This window comes from Astyanax mexicanus, chromosome 10 (genome assembly GCF_023375975.1).
Source record: "Astyanax mexicanus isolate ESR-SI-001 chromosome 10, AstMex3_surface, whole genome shotgun sequence".
Taxonomy (NCBI): Eukaryota; Metazoa; Chordata; class Actinopteri; order Characiformes; family Acestrorhamphidae; genus Astyanax; species Astyanax mexicanus.
In genome coordinates, this window is record NC_064417.1 from 15,544,461 (window position 1) to 15,568,251 (window position 23,791).

General features: G+C 39.2%; 1 protein-coding gene across 4 annotated transcripts in view; it reads right to left on the reverse strand.

The window, feature by feature from the left end:
* Positions 1-20,741, reverse strand: part of e2f4 (E2F transcription factor 4) — a 106,228-nt gene extending 85,487 nt beyond the window's left edge. For 2 of the 4 annotated variants that reach the window (XM_049484527.1, XM_049484530.1), the window contains exons 1-3: positions 20,341-20,740; positions 6,425-6,534; positions 6,147-6,329 (exon numbers count right to left, since the gene is read on the reverse strand). In XM_049484527.1, the coding sequence (XP_049340484.1) occupies positions 6,147-6,329; positions 6,425-6,534; positions 20,341-20,496 (449 nt within the window). In that variant the 5' untranslated portion in view covers positions 20,497-20,740. Of the gene's footprint in view, positions 1-6,146; positions 6,330-6,424; positions 6,535-20,340 lie in introns of all 4 variants that reach the window. The other 2 variants (XM_049484529.1, XM_049484528.1) reach the window with 2 other exon arrangements.
* Positions 20,742-23,791: the final 3,050 nt, after the last annotated feature.

A 23,791-nucleotide genomic window follows, 5' to 3' on the forward strand; every position in this document is an offset into this window, starting at 1 on the left:
CTGAAATGTTTGACCAAACAAGTTTAACTTAACACAAAGGAGTGAATGTTCTGATATGACATGTAATTACGAAGTTATTATAAATCTAGTTCTGAATTAAATGGCGCTTCATCAAGCACCAACTAGCACAATGGTGCCTACTAGAGCATAGGATGGTGATGTGTAAGAAGGTCTAACACAATTGGAGACATTCTGTCACATTTAGAAATGATCAAAAGTCTTTCACCTGTTATTAATGTTGAGAAGAGGCACAAAGGAGTGAATGTTCTGATATGACATGTAATGTCAAGTTATTCTTAATCTAGTTCTGTATTAAATGGCGCTTCATCAGAGTGATATTGTACAGAGGTCTTTAACATTGTGAGATTACAGCAAATACTGCAGAGTTACAGCAATTTAGGTTAGAAATTCCAAGGACGCACAGATTGCTTGATGCCTGGAGAGTATAGTATGTGAAATTTTCACAAATGTTTTTAATGAACATTTACCTAGAGACTCTACAGTGTGCAGCAAGACTGAAATGGAGGTGATAGGCCAAATATCCAGAGAGTAGTTTCAATATAGCTATTTTCAAACAATTAGCAATTATGAATGAACAAAGCACTTTTTAAACATAGTTGTATTGAGAAATTTGTCAGAGCCACTGTACTAAATATGGCAAAAACAATTAGATGTCAAAATAGTACAGCATGATTGACATATACTCGTTTTTTTGGAACAGCGCCCCCCAGTGGGCGGATTGTTTCAGCACTTTGCAGGTCACTACAGTGTCTCCACCTGAACATAACTGCCAAATATCATCCAGATTGGGCAACATTCAGCCTGCCAAAATGTCTGCTGAATGCTGATTGGCTGATGGTGTTCAGCCATGTTGATTGATTAAGTTGCCCTTTGAACATCCTTTAGAGGCTGTATGATAGATTCTGCATGCAAAGTTTCAACTTGCTAGGTTGCACGGTTGCTGAGAAACAGTGCTCCAAATTTACCTCTTGAAGTGAATGGGGCATATATCCGGAAGGACTAATTTGCATATGGCGGCCATATTGTTTACATATTTCAACTTTTTCTTAATGAATATTGAAGCGCATGCTCTCACGAGTGTTTTGATACCAAACATGCCAGGATTGGTCAAAATTCCTAGGACTAGTTTGCAAAAGTAGGTTTTGCATATTATGCAAATTAGCAAAAAGCTATATAGACGGAAGTGCATGGTCCAAATTGGAAAGTTGTTGGTATTGACCCAAGGAATCCATCAAAAAAAGAATTTTGAATGTAGGTCTTATGGTTTTTGAGTTATTGTGAAAAATGAATTTCCTTGTTTATAGCGCCACCACTTGACCAATCGGTGCCATTTTTGTTGTCCACCGAGATGCACTGATCCTACATCTACCTACCAAGTTTCATTTCTCTATGACTTACGGTTTAGGCTGCACAACTGTTTTTTCAGGAGAAAAAGAATAATAAGAATAAATATAGCCGCAAGCGGCGATTTACGGGGTTCGAGCGTTACAGGCAAAGAGACCCCTGGAGGCCAGTTATGCTTAAAACATGTTGCCGGTTGACCGGCATCGCCAAACTGGATGAGGATGACCAGCATGACCGTGAAGACCAAGCTAGATTACCAGCATGACTAATCTGGATGACAAAATATTGACCAAGCTGGAAGACCATAATGACCAAACTGGATGACCAGCATGGCAAAGGTGGTTGGCCAGTATGACCAAGCTGGAAGACCACCATTACTATGAGGACAAAGCTGAATGACCAGCAGGACCATAATGACCACTGTGAATGGCCAGCATGACCAAGCTGGATGGCCAGCATAACCAAGCTGGGTGACCAGCGTGACCATAAAGACCATAATGGCAATGCTAGATGAGTGGTGTGAGTAAACTAGTTGAAAAGCATTGATAAATTGAGCTGTAGTGTTCATCAGGTTTTATGTGGTGTCTTACTGCACTCTAGTGGGCATTTGGTGACACAAATTCAGTTCTTAAATTGAAAAAACACAAGGCATAAAAAGGGCATATAAATAACCCGTATATAGTATATAAGTTTTGACCTGATTAACATTCTGCCTGTCAAAAGCTTGCTGGAATGTGATTGGCTAATAGTGACCACAAAAGTGTCCATATCAAATTTTCATTTGGTGTACCATTAGTGCATGGGCCATAGATGATAATTGGCTAGGATGACCTTGATAGCTTGTATGGTTCTAGAGAAACAGCTATCGAGCATTGGCCCCGCCCCCTGGGGGGGGTGTATGTCTACTTAAACTGACAGGGTATCTGAGAATCATGTAATGATCAAAGGACTGAAGTGGTATTAGTTTCAGGTTAAGCATTCAAAAGTTATAAGTGTTAAAGACATTTTACTGCACCATGGTAGAACTCATTTGCATATGGCGGCCATATTGTTTATAAATGTAAAGATTTTTTTAATAATTATTGAGGAGTAAGCTCTGCTGAACTGTTTGACACCAAACATGTCATGATTGGTCAAGGATCCAAGGACAAGATCTCAAAAGTAGGTTTTGCATATTATGCAAATTTTAAAAAAAATTAAGTGGGTGGAGCATAAACAAGAATGACCCAGGCGGCTGAACATCATGAACAAGAAGGATAAATATGTTCAATTAAGCAAGACAAGCAAGATTGAATAAGTTCGGCAGAGCTTTAATTTAGAATAATTCACCTGTAGCTGTTTCACCAAATGACCACCAGAGCGCAGCAAGAGACCACATATAACCTGCTGGAAATCTATCACTCTATAAGCAAGACAGAACATTCCCTATCAGTGTGTTTCTATTTATTAAAAAGAGAAGAAAAGTCCGATTGGGCTCCAAATTGGTACTCATGATCACGTGGTCTGTATATATATGTGTGTAAAATTGTGTGTTGATAGGGTCAAAGGTTCCTGACTTCTGTCCATTTAGGCTTGAAAAAAGCGATAATACAGGCTTATGCCCTACAAAATGGCTGTTGCTCTTTGGCCATATTAGAGGCAAAAAATATCTGATTTGGCTCGAAATTTGCAATCAAGATCACAATATCAGTCTATATATGTATGTCAATTTCTGTGTTGATAGGGTCAAAGGTTCCTGACTTCTGTCCATTTAGATTTGAAAAAAGCGATAATACAGGCTTGAGGCCTACAAAATCGCTGTAGTTTTCCAGCCGTTGTAGAGGCAAAACATGTCCGATTTGGCTGAAAATTTGCAATCAAGATCAGATTATCAGTCTATATATGTTTATAAATTTGTGTGTTGATAGGGTGAAAGGTTCCTGTCTTCTGTCCATTTAGGTTGGAAAATAGCGATAAATAGAATAAATTGAAAATAGTTATTTTTTCACTGTAGAGCCTACTGAACACTTATTTGGCTCATACTTGGCACATGTACTTCAAATGTCATTGTTAATTAGTAGCTTCAACAGTTTTGGCATGTTTTAAACTTTGACAGAGTTTTGGCCAAATAACTCTGAAAAGGCTTTCACGTACATGTTTGATCAAGGTTTATGGGCCTCAAATAGTTAAAATGTCAAGATGTTTTTGATAATTATTTACCTACAGGGTCTCAAGATTGCATCAAGACCAAATTTGTTTTGATTGATTAAGGACTTAAAGACAAGTTCGAAAAGAGCAATTTTTACTCTTTTGGCCACTGATGAAAATCTTTGCATTTTTGGTAAACATATGTAATTACAAAGTTGTAAAGGCTACAGCAAAGTATACAACTAAAAAAGAATAACAAGCCTAGGCCACTTGTACCTTTAGATATAACTGATTTTCTGCTATAGCGCCCCCTTGAGGCCAATCAACGCCATATTTTAATGGATGATAGAAGGCCCTGAGATACATGTAGGGTATAAGTATCGTCCTGATTGGTCATTGTTTAGCCTGTCAAAAGATTGCTGGAATCTGATTGGCTAATACTGATTGCAAAAATTTGCATATCAAATTTTCCTTCTGTAAAACATTAGGACATAGGCCATAGATGATACGTGCCAAAGGAGAGCTTCATAGCTTGTACGGTTCCTGAGAAACAGATTTTTAGCTTTGGCTCCGCCCCCTGGGGGCGTATGTCTACACAGATTGACATGCTACCTCAGAATCATGTTGGCATCATAGGTCTAAAGTGGCATTAGTGTCGGTTTAAGCATTCAAAAGTTACAGCTGTTAAAGTAAATTTGGGTGTGCCACGGTAAGATTAATTTGCATATGGCGGCCATATTTTTTGCAAATTTCAAGATTTTTTTAATAATTACTGAGGTTGGGACTCTGCTGAGTTGTTTGACACCAAACATGTCAGGATTGGTCAATGAGTTTAGGACAAGTTCTCAAAAGTAGGTTTTGCATATTATGCTAAATAGCAAAAAATCTATTGACCTTTTTGATTTGCCATTAACCAAGGAATCATATAATGCAAGAATTTTTGCTCTAGCTATCAGGGCGTAGGAGTTACGGGGCCAAACGCGTTGACCTTCGCCATAGCGCCCCCTTGAGGCCGATCGGGCTCATCTTTTGAATCTGAGTAGCGGTGAGAAGTACTACCATATGACCAAGTCTCAGCCCTGTAGGCCTTACGGTTTCTTCTGCCCAATCACTTCTATGGCAGAAAAAGAATAAGAACTATAATAATAATAATAATAATCAGAACAATTACAATAGGGTTTCTAGCACTACGTGCTCGAACCCCTAATAATAATAATAATAATAATAATCAGAACAATTACAATAGGGTTTCTAGCACTACGTGCTCGAACCCCTAATAATAATAATAATAATAATCAGAACAATTACAATAGGGTTTCTAGCACTACGTGCTCGAACCCCTAATAATCAGAACAATTACAATAGGGCTTCTAGCACTACGTGCTCGAACCCCTAATAATCAGAACAATTACAATAGGGTTTCTAGCACTACGTGCTCGAACCCCTAATAAGACTTAAGATGAACAATACTGTGATTGCATACTGCAATCACACTAATAAGACTTAAGAAGAACAGTACTGTGATTGCATACTGCAATCACACTAATAATAATAAGAAGAATAAGACTTAAGAAGAACAGTACTGTGATTGCATACTGCAATCACACTAATAAGACTTAAGAACAATACTGTGATTGCATACTGCAATCACACTAATAATAATAATAATAATAATAATAAGAATAAGACTTAAGAAGAACAGTACTGTGATTGCATTACTGCAATCACACTAATAATAAGAATAAGACTTAAGAAGAACAATACTGCGATTGCATACTGCAATCACACTAATAATAAGAAGAATAAGACTTAAGAAGAACAATACTGTGATTGCATACTGCAATCACACTAATAATAATAATAAGAAGAAGACTTAAGAAGAACAATACTGTGATTGCATACTGCAATCACACTAATAAGACTTAAGAAGAACAATACTGTGATTGCATTACTGCAATCACACTAAATAATAAGAAGAAGAATAAGACTTAAGAAGAACAATACTGTGATTGCATACTGCAATCACACTAATAAACACCTTCATTTAAAAACAGTATTGTGTTTACCTGTGTTGTCTTTGACTAATATTTAAATTGGTTTGATGTTCCAAAAAAGTTAAGTGTGACAAACATTCAAAAAATAAGGAAATCAGGAGGGTGGCAAACACTTTTTCACACCACTGTATGTGCATATTTGTTGTTTTTAGTACCTGAACATTCTTGCCAATTTATTATTTTAAATGTGAATGGAGCCCATTGAATTAATATATACTTTTACCCCCCCACCCAATAATATCTTATTTTATTTTATATTCACTACATCCACATAATTTTTTAAACATATTATTGTAACTTTGTAACCTGTACACTGTGGTACAATGCATTTTTGTACAAGCCCTCCTTCTTAGCATACCTTGTGCGGTAATTGATACTGCTCCAATTCTTGAAAATAAACAATCCAAACCTATGGGGTTACATTCCCATAGTGAATTCTATTGTGACATACTGATTCATAGAGACTGTGAATTAGCTAACGTAGCTATTGTGTACGCGTTAGTGTGTTACATTCTACAAGGATAGCTCATATCATTTTAGCACAGGAAAAAAAACAGTTAACTGAAATCAACCTAAGCTTTGGCCACTGAACGCACTCACTGCATGGTTTGGAAAGGATATGGGCAGTTCAGAGAGTCATCAGTCACATTTTTGATGCTCTGTTGAACCCAGACCCTCTGCTGGTCCAGCTCATGTTCTCGCCTGTCCAGATCCTCCAACTCCAGCTTCAGATCTATCAATTTATCAGCAATCTCTCGTGTGTTACAGCCAGGACCAACACCTCTACAGACAGACAGAAAATTAAAAATAAAGAAATGCAACAAAATAGCAAATGTGTGTTCAGTTTTAAGACCTGTGCTTGTGAATGCCTGACTTACTTCCACTGAATGCTGTTCTTTGATTTCTTTTCTATCAGTCCAATGCCCTCTAGAACATTAGTGATATCATAGATTCGCCGCTTCTGCCGTACAGCCAGTGTATCTGCAGCCTGGAAGGAAAGTGAAAGCAATTACAGTATGATGAAAAGCACTTGCTTCATTATGTTACTCCAGCTGATTTTTGATCACTCTGCACTGAGGTTCATTACTGGAGATCCATACAGAACATCACTGTGAGCTGTACGCAAAAGTTGGTTGGTCATCTTTAACGATAAGAAGGGAAACACACTGGTTGATTTTTATTTATAAGACACTCTCCGGTCATTTGCCAGAATACATCACTTCATTGATGAATGTAAAAAACAGTAATCATCTGACTCACTCTAGTGATTGGATCAGCTGCCAGGTTCCAAATGTTTTTAGTGAACAGTGCACCAGTGAGCTGGAATTCACTACAGGACACTCTAAAACTCAGCTCACTGGTGTCAATAAATCATTTTAAACATTTAATATCTAACCACCTTCATATAGCCTGTACCTGTTTTACTTAATCTTATTTATTCTTAACTTTTATTTTTTATTTTAGTTCTTCTTTTAGTTTTTTTTCCTTTTATTTGTTTCCTTAATATTTTTATTATTATTATTATATATATTTTTTATAGTTTGGTATTATTGCTTTTTAACTTACTTTGATTTTCTTTTATTATGACAATTATTTTTATTATTATTGTTTTTATTTTTATTTATTTTAGTTCATTTATTTATTTGTATTTCTATTGTATAATGTAAAAGTTAGTTTTAGCTAATTTTAACTCATTTTTGTAGGGTTCATCTTATTTTCTTTTGATCTTAATTTTTATCAATTAAACCACACTATTACAATAATTAATTTAATTTTTTTATTTTATTCTAATTCTATTTTTATTTTTTTTTATCTATTTTTATACTTTATTTACTGTTATTTAAAAATAATTAAATTTAGCTATTATTTTCTCTGTCATGTCAATCCCTGTGTTTGTAAATGCTTGGCTACATTGAAAATGAGGGTTGTCCTCAATGTATATATATCCTAGTCAAAATAAAGGTTGATTAATTGATTGATTGATGACACAATGTATAAGTAATCTCATTCTCACACTGTCACCATGAAAGACTCCATCTTTTTTAATCTTGTTGAAACAGTAAGCATGTTTGTGGCACACTTTATTAAGAACAAACATCATTGCTTGTTCTTAAACTACAAAAAAAATTCCTACGCATATTGCAATTTGGAAGAGTTACAACAAGCAAATGTCACCAACTTAGTGGAGTGGCACATATATACTTGGGAAGAGAACACTTTAGTTTCTGAATCAGTTCCTCTAATTTTGCTATTTATAGGTATATGTTTGAGTAAAATTAACATTTTTTATTCTATAAACTACGGACAACATTCCTCCCAATTTACAAATAGAAATAATGACATTTAGAGCATCTATTTGCAGAAATTGAGAAATGGCTGAAATAACAAAAAAGATGCAGAGCTTTCAGACCTCAAATAATGCAAGGAAAACATTCATAAAGTTTGAAGGGTTCAGAAACTAATATTTGGTGGAACAACCCTGTTTTTTAATCACAGTTGCATTCCATGCATCTTGGAATGTTCTCCACCAGTCTTACAGCTTTTGAATGAATTAAAACAGTTCAGCTTGGTTTGATGGCTTGTGATCATCCATCTGCTCCACCCCACAACCCCACCCCAGCCCAACCGCTTTTTTTCCTCTCTACAGAAAAAAAGAACACTTTAATTTGAGCCTGCTAATTCCCTGTTAAGAAAATAAAAAGTTTGAGTTTACCCGGCTGTCTCTGTTTGGTTCTTTCTCGCTGGTGATAAAACTTTAATGTTTTATTTGTGGTTATTGATTGGACACTGTATTCTGTGGGCGATAATCAGGACTGTTTAGGACCCAGGAGAGACTTTTTTTATATACTTTTCTCAGCATGTCTTTCCAAAACCATGCAGCAACCAATCAAATTTTTTTCTGAATTTCCCAGGAGCAAATCAGCGCTGAAGGCAGACGCTGAAGGCAGACGCTGAAGATTTGAGGGCTAATTAAACAAAACGTTTTCAGCTGCATGATCATGAGAGTGAACGCAAAAAGGACTATTTGGGACAATTTGGCTTCAGCACTGAGTTTGATAAACAAGGTAAAAGACAGTCAGCAGATAAGGCACAGTGTGCAAGCATTTCTTTGCATATTACTGAACTTTATTTCATTTGGCCTGTTTTTGACTAATGGTAGCATTAGTGCTGGACGATATGGCCAAAATTTATATAACGATATATTCCTTAATTTTCGTCGATACAATATAATTTCGATATCGATATAAATACTTTGAAGGCCGCAGAAAAACTGCTAAGAATCCCTGCAAGGGAAATCTGTACACTACTGTCTAAAAGTTTAATTTAAGTCTTTAAAGCCTCCTCTCACAAAAACTGTATAAAAAAATAAAAAATGGTCAGAATAAATCAATGCTCACTTTTATTTGCATGTAGCAAAATAAAAACAGGACATCTCTGTCAAACATAAACCTATAACCTTTATACATATTACCAATATAAATAACTTTACATTACAACAGAGGCAGAGCTTCTTATTCTTTTGTAAACATATTTAACAGACCAAAACAAAAGTGCTTCAACCAGGAAAAGGAATACAAAAAGCCTTCATATATTTAAAGGGAACATGACATCCCTGTCAAATAAACAAACCTATATCAACTATAAATAACTTAGATACAACATAAACTACAAAAGTGCTTCAGATATTGTGTGTAGTGAAACTGGTTGAAGTGGTGGAACAGACCGGACCGGAGTGCAGAGGAGCTTCATCGCAGGGTATTCTAGGTGCGGCCACGACTGAGATCTGCTCGGTTAAGGTTGATTTCGCTTCATCGCGGGAGGTTTTAGGTGCGAAGAGGAGAGCGGCCGAGATCCGATCGGTTAGGGTCGATTTCGCTTCATCGCGGGAGATTTTAGGTTCAGACTGGAGCGCAGCCGAGCTTTATCGTGGGACATTTTAGGTGCAATGCAGAGCGGAGTGGAGCCGACCCAGGCCTAGCCTAGCCTAGCTGCCTACGTGTCTGTATGTTTGTCATTATGCACAGACATAGCCCGGCTACAGAGGCTGATTGTGTTCAGCTCTGCAGTGAACTGACGCCGCTAAAAAAACCCTGTCTGTGATCAATTCTGTAAATAATACATATCGATATGCCACAAAAATGATATCACCGTTATTGAAACATTTCTTATCACGATAAATACCGATATCGAAATATTGTCCAGGCCTAGGTAGGATTAAGTTTTCCTTTTTATAATAAATTTTGTGATTTTAATTAATCTGTGCTTTTTTTCTATTTAATATTGGCTCTGCAAGTGAGTAGAAGCAACTTGTTGATTAGAAATAAAAGGGGCTAAAAATGTACTGCATGTTGGAGCTAGATAATATTAATATATTGAAACCGAACCGAAACCGTGGCTCAAGAACAGCGATACTGTACCGTTGCATCCCTAAAGAAAATAGTACAAAAAATGTGTGTATATATATATATATATATATATAAAACCAAATGAGATATATTTATCACACGAGGTAACCACATGGACTCCAGCCACATGGCTAGGCCTGTGCTGAGGTCATGCGGTTACCACGGTTACCATGCTTCACGTGCTTGTAAATGCATGTGTCAAAAGCAGTCCAGTCTAGTCCAGTTTTGCGCAGCTATTTCCAGTTAAAGCAGGAATTACGCTTTTAATCCCAGAAAAACACTTATTTACCTTTTAAAAAGCCATGATTCTGGTCAACATACGCTCTCTGGACAATAAACTGGAGTACTTCGGTCGACTCAGAAGACCGTGTGAGACTGTTGCGTTAATGTTGTCACGGAAACCTGGCTCAACAACTGCCTCCCGGACCACGCCGTTCAGCTGGAGCGGCTAACATGCTATCGGGCGGTAAGTTCTATCTACCGAGAGATTTCTCGGTAGTGCTGATCGCTGCTGTGTATCTCCATCCGAGCTCCAACAATAGCGTGAGGAGTGAGGTATAAATAAACTCACTGAAAAACATCACTTTTCTCATTCTGGCTGGAGATTTCAACCATGCAGACCCAAAGAGTGTGTTTTCTGAACTTCTTAAACACATAGACTTTCCAACCAGGGCAAGCAACACATTGGACCAGGAGGAGCCTACAAAGCCTCCCACCTCCCCCACGATCACCTCACCATTATGCTTAATGAAAGCTTACAGACCACTGGTTAAATTCACCAAATCAGTTCTTAAGCAGTTACGAGTGTGTCCAGAGGGTTCCTCAGAGGCACTTCTGAACATTTACATTTAAGGTATTTAGCAGACACCCTTATCCAGAGCGACTTACAACAGTGCTTCGATGTTACTTAAAATATACAAAGCTAGTTTGTAGACTAGAATTAAGAGAGACACAGAGCTTAATCATGTTTAGAACCCTTTTTTTTATTAGTTTAGAAATTCTTTAAAAAGATGAGTCTTCAGTTGACATTTGAAGACTGCGAGTAACTCTGCTGTTCTGACAACCAGTGAAAGTTCATTCCACCACCTTGGTGCCAGCACAGAGAAGAGTCTGGATGTTTGCTTTCTGTGTGTTTTGATGGATGGAGGTTCGAGCCGAGCCGTACTGGAAGCTCTGAGAGCTCTTGGTACAGATCTGGCTTTGACCATTGCCACCAAGTATGAAGGAGCTGGTCTGACGCAGCAAAGGAGTCACGTGACTGAACTTTGAAAGATTGAAGACAAGTCCTGCTGCCGCATTCTAATTTAATTGTAGTGGTTTGGTGGCTCGCAGAGGAAGACCAGCCAGTAGAGATTTGCAGTAGTCAAGTCTTGAGATGACAAGAGATTGCACAAGCACCAGAGTGGCTTCTTGAGAAAGAAACGGTCACATTTTTTGGATGTTTTACAGGAGAAATCTGCGTGATCGGGTCAGATTTGCAATATGGCTCGAGAATGATAAATGGTCGTCCATTATTACGCCTAGACTTTGTGCTTCTGCCGATGGACTGACCAGTGAGTTCTCGAAAGAGATGGAGTGATGAGGGCTCGTAGTTCCTGGGATAAACAGAAGGTCAGTCTTGCTAGGGTTAAGTTTTAGATGATGAGAACATATCCACGACGAGACGTAACTGAGGCATGCTGAGATCCAGGATGAAACCTGAGTGTCGGAAGGAGGAAAAGAAAGGATTAGTTGAGTGTCTTTAGCATAGCAGTGGTATGAGAATGCATGAGAAGATATGATTTCACCCAGAGAGTGAGTATAGAGTGAGAAAAGAAGAGGACCAAGCACAACAGACTGGAATATGTTCAGAGAGGCTGCCACCCACAACAACTCCAGAGACATTTAGGAGTACATAGAAACTGTCTCTGCCTACATCACCAAGTGCATTGATGATGTAACTGACTTCAAGACCATCACTGTTTGGGCTAATCAGAAACCATGGCTGACAGAAGAGGTCCACAAGCTCCTGAAGACTAGAAATGCAGCCTTCACAACAGGAGACCAGGCAGGCCTGAAGACAACTAGTGCCAACCTGTCCCACGGGATCAGGAAAGCCAAAAGGCAGTACTCCAAGAATATATCCCAATGCTTTAGTGACAGCCGAGCCACACAGAACCTGTGGCAGGGAATTCAGTCCATCACAGGCTATAAACCCCATCCACAAACCTGCGACAGCAACATCTCTCTGCTGAACGACCTGAATAGATTCTTCTCTAGGTTCAAGCCACTCAACAACACACCCGCCCAGAAATCCACCCCTCCTCCTGGTGACCAGGTGCTGATGCTGTCCCCAGACAGTGTGAGGAGAGCATCAGCAGGATCATTGCTCAAGAGGCTCCTGGGTCTGACAACATTCCTGGTCATGTGCTGAAGAACTGTGCCTGGGAACTTGCAGAGGTTTATACGGACATCTCGAACACCTCTCTGAGTCAGGCTATGGTTCCCGCATGCTTCAAAACCACCACCAACATCCCTGTCCCAAAGAAGGCATCGCCATCCTGTGTCAAAGACTATCATTCGGTTGCACTCACCCCCATCCTCATAAAATGCTTCGAACGACTAGTTATGCACCACATCAAGTTTTTGCTCCTCACCTCCCTGGACCCCTACCAGTTTACACATCGGTCAAATCGCTCGACCGATGGTGCCATCTCCACTGTTCTCCACTCAGCCCTCACACATGGACAAGAACAACACCTACGTCAGAATGCTGTTTGTTGATTTCAGCTCAGCATTCAACACAATCATCCCCAAACAGCTTATTCACAAACTGGACAGTCTGGGGCTGAGCACATCACTGTGCAACTGGCTGTTAGACTTCCTGACCGGAAGACCACAGGCAGTGTGGGTTGGCAGCAACACATCCAGCATCACCACACTGAAAACATGGGCTCCCCAAGGATGTGTGCTGAGCCCTCTTCTGTTCACTCTGCTGACCCACAACTGCACACCAGAACACACCTCCAACCTCTTGGTCAAGTTTGTGGATGACACGACGGTGGTGGGTCTTATCAGCAACAACGATGAGTCACACTACAGGAGCGAGGTGAGCCACTTGGCCTCCTGGTGCAAACACAACAATCTCTCTCTCTGATCACAGAGAAGACTAAAAAGATTGTTGTGGACTTCAGGAGAAGTCGCACACAGCACACCCCTCTGTACATCAACGGAACTGCTGTGGAGAGGGTGAGCAGCACCAAGTTCCTGGGAGTGCAGGTCACAGAGGACCTGTTCTGGAGCATCAACTCAGCATCACTGGCCAGGAAGGCAAATCAAGGTCTCTACCTTCTCCGCAAGCTGAGAAGAGCTGAAGCCCCCACCCCCATTCTGTACCAGAATACACACAGTACTGGAACTTTTTTCAAAAGGGACATGCACAACACACCCCATACCTGCACTACTGCTATACTTGCACTGTCATACACACATTAACTCCCCATAAAACTGTGAACTTTAAGAACTTTACGCAATCATTCACATTACCAGCCATAAGCTATTATATCATATTTGCACTACTGTTTATACGGGTTCTGTTTATACTGTCATTCCATCTTAATCACCCCCCATCACTTTTGCACTATTGTCATCTGTCTTACATATGTCTATTTGTGTCCTTGTTGTAATGTACATACAGTGTCTTCCATTATTTTATATCATATATCTATTTTCTGTACTTGCAGTAATTTTGGGGAAGGAGAGTAATATAATTTCAATTCTCTGTATGTCCCGTACATATGCAGTATTTACAATAAAACTACTTGATTTAACTTATCAAACCCCAAACCTACGAATCTAACCAGCACAGTGCCATCCATCTGTTATCAAACCCCAGAACTTACTAATCTTACCAGCACAGTTCCATCCCCCTGTTATCCAACCCCAGAATCTACTAATCTAACCAGCACAGTTCCCTCTGTTATCAAACCCCAGAACCTACTAATCTAAATAGCACGCCATCTGTTATCAAACTCCAGAATAGGGTTGGGTGGTATGACGGTATTTCAGTGTACCACGGTATTTAAATATGGTAACAGCATTGTAAAATGGTGACAGTATATTAACCACATGACGTGACGTGCCAAATCTGTACTTTGAAAAATGGGACATTTAAGACATTTTGCGCATCCATAATGAAAGAGCAGTGGGAGGGGTAAGCAGTTGGAGCTCACTGATTGGTTATGGGGTGGGGATTCTCACTGAAGAGATCATACAGCAAAAACTCAAACTCTGAAATGATCAGATTTATCAGTTTATCCTGCTGCGTGGGGTGTTCTGGTGTATTAGTTACTTACAGGTAAAGTTACAGCTGCTTCCAAAGCTTTGGGAATCCAGCGAACCACAGTGAGAGCCATTGTCCACAAATTGCAAAGACATGGTTTGTGCTGCCATACCTTAGAGTAATGTAACCTACTTAGTAGGGTTGGGCGGTATGACGATATTTCGGTATACCACGATATTTAAATATGGTGACGGTTTTGTAAAATAGTGACGGTATATTAACCACGAGCCAAATCTGTACTTTTAAAAAAAAACGGGACATTTAAGACATTCTGTGCAGTGGGAGGGATAAGCAGTTGGAGCTGGTGGAGTTAATGTAGGAGTTACTCACAGGTAAAGTTACAGCTGCTTCTCAAATGGATTTTGGAGTTTACTCCTCATCACCTGTTTCTCTACAAAACACGGGCTTTTATCTCCATCGCGCTCATATTCTAATCCCATGCAAAATTCTGCAGTTTCCTCAGGGTTTTCTGTCTTTATTTCGCAGCTAGCTCGAGCGCTGTAAAAATAAGTAATTCCGTGGACCACGAGGAATTCACTTGCTGGAATCTGACCCCCGCAGAATCCGGCTACCCTTTCGCGAGCAGAAACTGCACAACACCACCCGCTGTTAAACTGCTGTTGTGGAAACTGCGCTTATAAATAAACAAACACGAAAATTAGGGTATTCAATCTATAATTTCAGTTCGTTTATTTTTTCTTTTAATTACCGTTTTTATTAGTTTCAGTTAAGGATAACTCACTTTCAGTTTTTCGTTATTTCGTCCGTTTTCGGTAACAATAATACTTGGTTACTTAGCTATATAGTGATTATCATGCCATAGCTTTATATAAAATAAAAAAAATATTAAAAACAGATGACTACATCACAGTATATTTCCTGGAGCCTGGACTCGACCCGAGATTTCCCATCACTTTCCTGAGTCCGGGCAGAGAAATAAAAATCAAAGTATCCTGCTATTTAAAAGAATGGAAAATTAATAACAACAATAATAATATAGTTCTGCATACTAGAGTTTAGATTGTCTGCCCGAGCCTGACTGACCCGATGCCAGAATTTGGGCCGTCGAGAATTTTCACCGCTTTCCTGGCGTGCTGTCAGGTTCGGCTGAAGAAAATGGCCTGTGACGTGATGTAGAACTATGTTCAATGTAACAAATCACACTGTGATCCAAAAGTTACAGCTCATCCACGCGTTTAAAGCTCTGCAGGTGGATTAATAGGTGCGCACCTCGCGCTTCTTCTACTGTCTACGGACTGCATGAAGTGCAGTCCCTCAGCTTGCCAGTCAGACTACAGTGTCACCATGTAAATCGTGTGCGTTTTCCTACAGGACAAACCATTCCAACATGCGGAAGGGCTCTCCGCACCCGATAAAAAAAAAATATCACACAGTGTCTGTCTAGCTTAAAATAGTTCAAATCAAATAGAAGAAAGTAACATTTACATGAATACTCTAGATATAACACAAAGGAACTCGCAGATTCTTTTTTCTGATCATATAGGCATATTCTGTAAAACACACATTAGCTCAAAAATACACGTGTCCATATGGTCAAAGGCACAGATGGTTCAGCCATAGCTCTTGCTATAAAAGTATTTTTTAAATGTAACTGTCAGACATTCAAATACGTTTGCCAGCTAACATCTCCACACACTCTCCACTGTGTACGTGCGCGTGTGTGTGTGGAGGCACCGTTACTGGTGCAGCTCTGTGTGAGTACACTCATTAACCGATAGATGTCGCTGTCTGACAGATTCGACTTAGCCTTAGCCAGAGAGCCGGTGAGGAGCAGCACTAGAAATCTAACGTTCTAATGTAAACAAACTCGCGCGGAGACCCGATGGCTGTTATCGACGTCGGCAAAAATGATAGCGGTTAAAAATAATTATCATACAATAAGTCGGTAACTTAAGTATCACGACAGGCCTATTTATAGTGTTTATGGAACAATTTTAAATATTTAGTTTTGTAAAGGAAGCAGTGTTAAAGTTGTTGGCATATCTCTTTTGGTCTATTCACTTTTTTCAGGTGTTTTGCAGCTAATGAAGTCTGATTTATTCATTCATTTATTTTTTATATTATACGTACTTCTAACAGTACATTAACTCACAAACCTATATTAAAGCCCAGTCATGCAAAAAAATAAATTAAATTAAATAATACCGTGATATACCTTAAAAAAGACAGATTCTTGAAAAATATCCATGATATACATTTTTACTTGACATTAGTGGCCTGTCCAGGGTGTACTCTGCCCTCCGCCCGATGCCGGCTGGGATAGGCTCCAGCTTCATTTCACCCCAGCCCTCCGGACAAAGTGGGTATTGACGATGGATAGATGTTGCTTTACATTAGGTTTAGACTAGGGCTGCATGATATTGGATTTTTTTTTACATCGCATTGTTTTAGTTGTCTGCAATATATATCCCCAATATTACACAACGCAGGATCAGTGACATCACCAGCCCCACCCCCACCAGCACGCTGTCTCAGGACAGAGATCTGGACAGACCAAGAGCTGAGTCAGCATTTTAGAGTCAGCTAAGCACTCAAAACTGGAGGAAAACAGCAAAACAACAATAATTAAGCATTTACATGGCCTTTTAAAAGGTAAATAATAGCGTGTTTCTGGGATTAAAAGCATGAATTCAGCTGGAAATATTTGCGCAAAACTGTGTGGAAGTGAGGTGCACAGCTTTGGACAGACTGTCTGAAGCTGTTACAGGGTTCATACACTTTTCAAATTTTCATGACCGTACAGTCTTTAAAATATCAGTGCAGACATGAACAATAAAACTGATTATAGTAGGCCTGTATCCTACTTAAAATGTGTTTTTGCTCTCGGGCTATGTTGTTCTTTCAGAAACTAAAACGGAGCTAGTCATTTTCCTTCTAATTTCAACATTTATTTTTAATGGAAAATGTGGAGAGATTAATTGAAGATATATATGTATATAAACCGACCTACACTGAATAAGCATAACCCCCTCATTCACACACACACACCTCTCATCTCTTTTACTCTCAGTCCTACAGGCAGGGGCGGGCGCTCATGTCTCCTCGGTGGGTTTTAAGAAGTTAAATCTGGACAGTCTGTTGAATCACAGTTTAAAGGAACAGCGAGATTTCGTTGCTTTAGCGCTGCAGGGTAACCGGGCTTTTCCCGGGGGTAAATACCAGGGCCGGAATGAGAGCAGCAGCATCAGTCTGGTGTTTAAGTAGCTAACGCTAGCTAGCCCGTGCTCCTTCTCCTGTGTACAAAGTCACATTTCTGCAGTTCAGGTCCTCGCGTATCTGCCTTTTATTAGTCTGAATGAAGCCGGAGAGCACTAAATCAGCAAGTTTCTCTCACTGAGTGAATTAGAGTTACAGTGCAGCAGCTGAAGCTCCGGTTGGATTTGCTGTTTTGAAATTTCATGACTTTTCCAGGTTTTCATGACTGTACGAACCCTGCGGTTACCTACCGTGTTTACGCTAGGAGTGGGCGATATGGATCAAAACCTATATCTCAATATTTTTTTTCTGAATTGCGATATACGATATATATTTTGATATGTTTTCATCCCATAAGGTAATATCAAAAAGATATTTAATATATATATATATATATATATTTTGTTCGATATTATTTCCGATTTTAGGGTCACGATTCCATTCGATTCTCGATTTTCTTTTTTCTTTTTTTTACAGCAGAGAGGCCTATGCCAGTTTTAGATTAGTCTATGGTCAGTCATTGGTTTGATTCATCAAATTAACAATAGCTTATTTCAAAAGGTGGGCTTGATATAAGTGATGCAAAGTGATCTGTAATACACCACATTAGGCACTAAAGGTCAAATTTAAATAAATTAATTAAGATATATATGTAATGCAATCTATTGGCTTTTTTTTGGTAGCAGCAGTGTGCAATATTAAAACAGCAATGTGCAACAAAAAAATAAATAATAAACAAATACAGGAATGTACAAAATAATAGAACAATTAGAGCCTTAACAATCTGAACTCTATCCTATTATAAAAGTTAAACATGAAAAATAAGACTCGGTCTCTGAATGCGGTATTTTCGCAATATTTATTGTGAAATAACGCACTCAGCTCCCTCGCCCAGGAAGAAGGAGGGGGAGGTTTAAGTTGAGCAGCAGGAATATGGAAGCGGTGAGGGAATACAGCGATTTTAAAGGAATAAAATCAATGATATTAACATTAATGTATCTTAATATAACGGCAGCCCTGTGGAGTGTGGATTATTAGGAATGTTGTCTAATTTGTGTGGTTAGTTTATTACAATGGAGACACGGCCTTTTTAATACTTCTGTCGTCACAATTATTCCACAGGTCCTGATATATTTGGGAGAACCGGCTTGGTGGTAAAAGAATGCAGCACACTTCTCCCTTATTGGCAGAACTAACAACATCTCTGCTGTTCAGAAGCTAAGATGCACAACACAAAGCCAATGTTTATGCCGTTTTTATTGATTAATACCCTATATTTGATACTTACAATAAATCCAAATTTAAAAGTAATGTAATTAAATGTATTTTTTTACTTGTGGTATTTATTTCTTTATTGTGTTTTAAGTATTTGTATATGTACCTTGGAAAAAGTATGTTGTGAATTTTAAAATATTACTTATCTAAACAAGGAAACCAATTGGTCATTCATTATTAAGTGAAATGTCTTGTTTTCCCTTGTGTCTTATTAATTGCTCTTTAACCAAGCAAAAACGTTTTATCCGATTACTCGATTAATCACATAAATTTGTAGTAGAGTACTCTATTACAAAAATAATCGATAGCTGCAGCCCTATTATCACAGATCATTGGCACCTAGTCCTGATAGTATAGCGCATGTGTGTGTGCGGCACTCACTTAACAGGACAATACGATGTGTAAATTCAAAATAAAGGCCCTTTAAATTATAACAAAAATAATATTTTACTCTGAATTTAAACTTTTTAAAAGGAATCCATCTGCTAACTAAGATAAGTTCTACCCAGTCCTGATAGTACAGCACTTTGAGTCACACACTTAAAAATAGGACAATATGATGTGTAAATGTAAAATAAAGATCATTTAAAGTATAACAATTATTACATTCCAAAAAGCCTTCATATTAACAGGTGGATTGTCTTTAATAACAGTCTAAATATTAAGTCAAAATAGTTATAATTGAATGGGCCTTTATATTGTCTGTATATTGTCCCGTTATTAAGTGAGTGACATATACAAATGGTGTACTACAGGACTACGTGAAATTGATCTGCGATATCATATTCCTTATAATACAGGTCTAAACCTAGATTAAAATAACAATTGTTATAATTTGACGGGCCTTTATTTTGAAATGACATCATAATGTCCTGTTGTCCCAATGCCCCAACGCGGCGGCTACTTTGACCAAGTATGTGGAAGTGGAGGCTGGCTTGACCGCAGTACAGGATCAGTAACCCCCAGTTCCACCACATAACAATAATAATAATAATAATAATAATAATAATAATAATAATAATAATAATAATAATAATAATAATAATAATCTCACTATGGCTAATTAACTAGATAACTAATAAAGGCAACATACGGCAACTCATGACACATAGTCAGCTCTGCAATGCTGAGGCGCGCAACTAACTGGCTGTTTTCATTCTCTCCAAGTGCCGTCAAACAGGCCGAGACTAACTTTCGAACAACTTTATTAAAAGATTCACAACTGAAACAAAAACTCCACGATTCTGAGCAGGGAAGAGGAGTAAGACAAGCTGTAAAAGCATTACAAAAGTTTCCACGGTAAATGCACACGATGAGCTAGCTAGCTAACGCTAACCAACAACGTGCTAACTGGGGTCCGATCTCAAGCACCCCCGTGTTCCCTTCTTAACTAGTGTACTAACAAGTAACGGAAGGTTTGGCAATCAATAATGAGGTCTATGAGGGAATGGTAAGCCCATTTTTTAAAGATACGATGCACTACTTTCCCCAGAGAAGCCGATATATTATGAGCTGTGCAGCGCCCTACACAAGGAGCACGGAACCATTTGAGACACGGACAATATGTCATGCTTACGGCTTTGAGGTCCAGCACTCCATCCTTCGCCTCCTGCAGCAGGGTAACAAACTTGGTGGTTAATAGTCCGAGGCTTTTCTCGTGGCGGCTCGGCGTCGCCGGCTGCAAAGGTTCCCCCATCGCTCCCAGTTCGTTCCGCCCTGAGTCAAATTCCATCCAAGTTCTGGTGCTGCTTAATGTCGGCGGTTTGTCTCTGTGAGTCTGTCATATATCTGTGAGTAAGTCGATTGCTTCTCTTCAGTCCAGCAGTGTGCGAAACATGGAGTGGAAATTCGAGTTTAACACGGGTCGGGTCCAGTCCAGTCCAGTCCAGGACACGGATCCGGATCCGGAGCTCCAAGTGATCGCGTAGCTACACACACACCGACTGCACTACTTGAATGACTGAAGCCGTTAAAACGCAGTGCATCATGGGAGATGAAAAGAAGACATTATTGCAGCGTGTGGAAGTTCCTTTAGGAGGCGACAAAACAGCGAGTTCACCGCATGGGCTTTTAACCTTCCTCTAGTGTTACTATTGCTTATGTTAACGGGTCGGTTTTGACCCATGTCTTAAATCAGCCCTAAGATACCCTAAAAACAATTATTTATGATCCAATTTGTTTATCACCTCTTAGTTACCTTGTTAGGGTTGATCATCCATGAAAGGTTTGATTTTAAAAAATTTTTTTGGGGCCCCCTGGGCCCTTCATTTGAGAGCATACCCCTGATTTTCAATATAAAAATATTGCCAAATGAACCTCAAGAGAATAATAAAACTTTAAAAAAGGTTGATATATTCCCTGACTATTACTGAAGGGTTTTAGAACACATTTCTTAAATGTAAAAAATAAATACATGTATATGTTTTATAATATTAACTCTAGTAACATCTATGGTGTTACAGGTCAATTTTAACCAATATATAAAATACTTTAAGAAAAAGGCAAAGAACAGAAATGTTTTTTATAGATAATAATAATAATAATAAAATGGAAATTTTCAAGGTCAAACAAACAACCAATCAAGCAAATCAAACCAACAGAAATCAAGTTCTAGTTTTTAGGTGCGTTAGTATTGTTAGAGGCATGTGTGGCAAAAAGTGAAACTTTTTGTGTGTTCTTTGCAGAAGTATTTTTTGCAGGTGAAGCACAATGTATTTGTCTTTCTGTCCTTATTGCTAGGGCAGACCTGAAATTTCTTTATTTTTGAATCAGATGGTCACTCTGGGGTTGTGGCTGTTGTGGCTGATGTTGAATGCATTGTGTGCAGACACATCAAGGATGTTGTAAAATACAAACATTGACCCTCTTCTCGTTATTGGCTAGCAAGTGTAGGTGGCAGTCAGCTTGTCCATGGTGTCCACTGCTCCTTTGTTTTTGTTATAGTCCAGGATGATTCTGGGCTTTTTGTCACGAAAGGAAGCAGGAACGGGAGCAGCTTTAGCACTGATGTCCTCCTCATCAGACTGATCACGTGTCTGTGTCTTCCAGTCGATAATCCACATCATCTTCCTCCTCAGAAACCTGCTCATCGTTAGCAACTGCCTAGCAACCACTTAGCAACACCTTAGCAACCACCTGGAAAACGTTAGCAACTGCCTAGCAACCACTTAGCAACCACTTTAGAAATGATAGCAACTGCCTAGCAACCAGTTAGCAACACCTTAGCAACCACCTGGAAAACGTTAGCAACTGCCTAGGAACCACTAAGCAACCACTTTAGAAATGATAGCAACTGCCTAGCAACCAGTTAGCAACACATTAGCAACCACATGGAAAACGTTAGCAACTGCCTAGCAACCACTTAGCAACCACTTCAGAAATGATAGCAACTGCCTAGTAACCACGTGGAATACATTAGCAACTGCCTAGCAACCACTTAGCAACCACTTCAGAAATGATAGCAACTGCCTAACAACCACTTAGCAACCACATGGAAAACTTTAGCAACTGCCTAGCAACCACTTAGCAACCACTTTAGAAATGATAGCAACTGCCTAGCAACCAGTTAGCAACCACTTAGCAACCACATAGAAAATGTTAGCAACTGCCCAGCAACCACTTAGCAACCACTTTAGAAATGATAGCAATTGCCTAGCAACCAGTTAGCAACACCTTAGCAACCACATGGAAAACGTTAGCAACTGCCTAGCAACCACTTAGCAACCACTTTAGAAATGATAGCAACTGCCTAGCAACCAGTTAGCAACCACTTAGCAACCACATAGAAAACGTTAGCAACTGCCCAGCAACCACTTAGCAACCACTTTAGAAATGATAGCAATTGCCTAGCAACCAGTTAGCAACACCTTAGCAACCACATGGAAAACGTTAGCAACTGCCTAGCAACCACTTAGCAATCATTTTAGAAATGATAGCAACTGCCTAGCAACCAGTTAGCAACACCTTAGCAACCACCTGGAAAATGTTAGCAACTGCCTAGCAACAGCTTAGCAACCACTTTAGAAATGACAGCAACTGCCTAGCAACCACTTAGTAACCACATGCAATACGTTAGCAACTGCCTAGCAACCACTTAGCAACCACTTTGGAAATGATAGCAACTGCCTAGCAACCAGTTAGTAACCACTTAGCAACCACATGGAAAACGTTAGCAACTGCCTAACAACCACTTAGCAACCACTTTAGAAATTATAGCAACTGCCTAGCAACCAGTTAGCAACACCTTAGCAATCACATGGAAATCGTTAGCAACTGCATAGCAACCACTTAGCAACCACTTTAGAAATGATAGCAACTGCCTAGCAACAAGTTAGCAACATCTTAGCAACCACCTGGAAAATGTTAGCAACTGCCTAGCAACACCTTAGCAACCACCTGGAAAACGTTAGCAACTGCCTAGCAACCAGTTAGCAACACCTTAGCAACCACCAGGAAAACGTTAGAAACTGCCTAGCAACAGCTTAGCAACCACTTTAGAAATGAAAGCAACTGCCTAGCAACCACTTAGCAACCACTTTAGAAATGATAGCAACTACCTAGCAACCACTTAGCAACACCTTAACAACCACTAGGAAAACGTTAGCAGCTGCCTAGCAACCACTTAGCAACCAACTGGAAAACGTTATCAACTGCATAGCAACCACTCTAGAAATGATAGCAACTGCCTAGCAACCACTTAGCAACCACTTTAAAAATGATAGTAACTACCTAGCAACCACTTAGCAACCACCTGGAAAACGTTAGCAACTGTTTAGAAACAGCTTGCAACCACTTTAGAAATGACAGCAACTGCCTAGCAACCACTTAGTAACCACGTGGAATATGTTAGCAACTGCCTAGCAACCACTTTAGAAATGATAGAAACTGCCTAGCAACCACTTATCAACCACTTAGCAACCACATGGAAAACGTTAGCAACTGCCTAGCAACCACTTTAGAAACACCTTAGCAACCGCATAGCAACACCTTAGCAACCACATAGCAACCACCTAGCAACACCTTAGCAA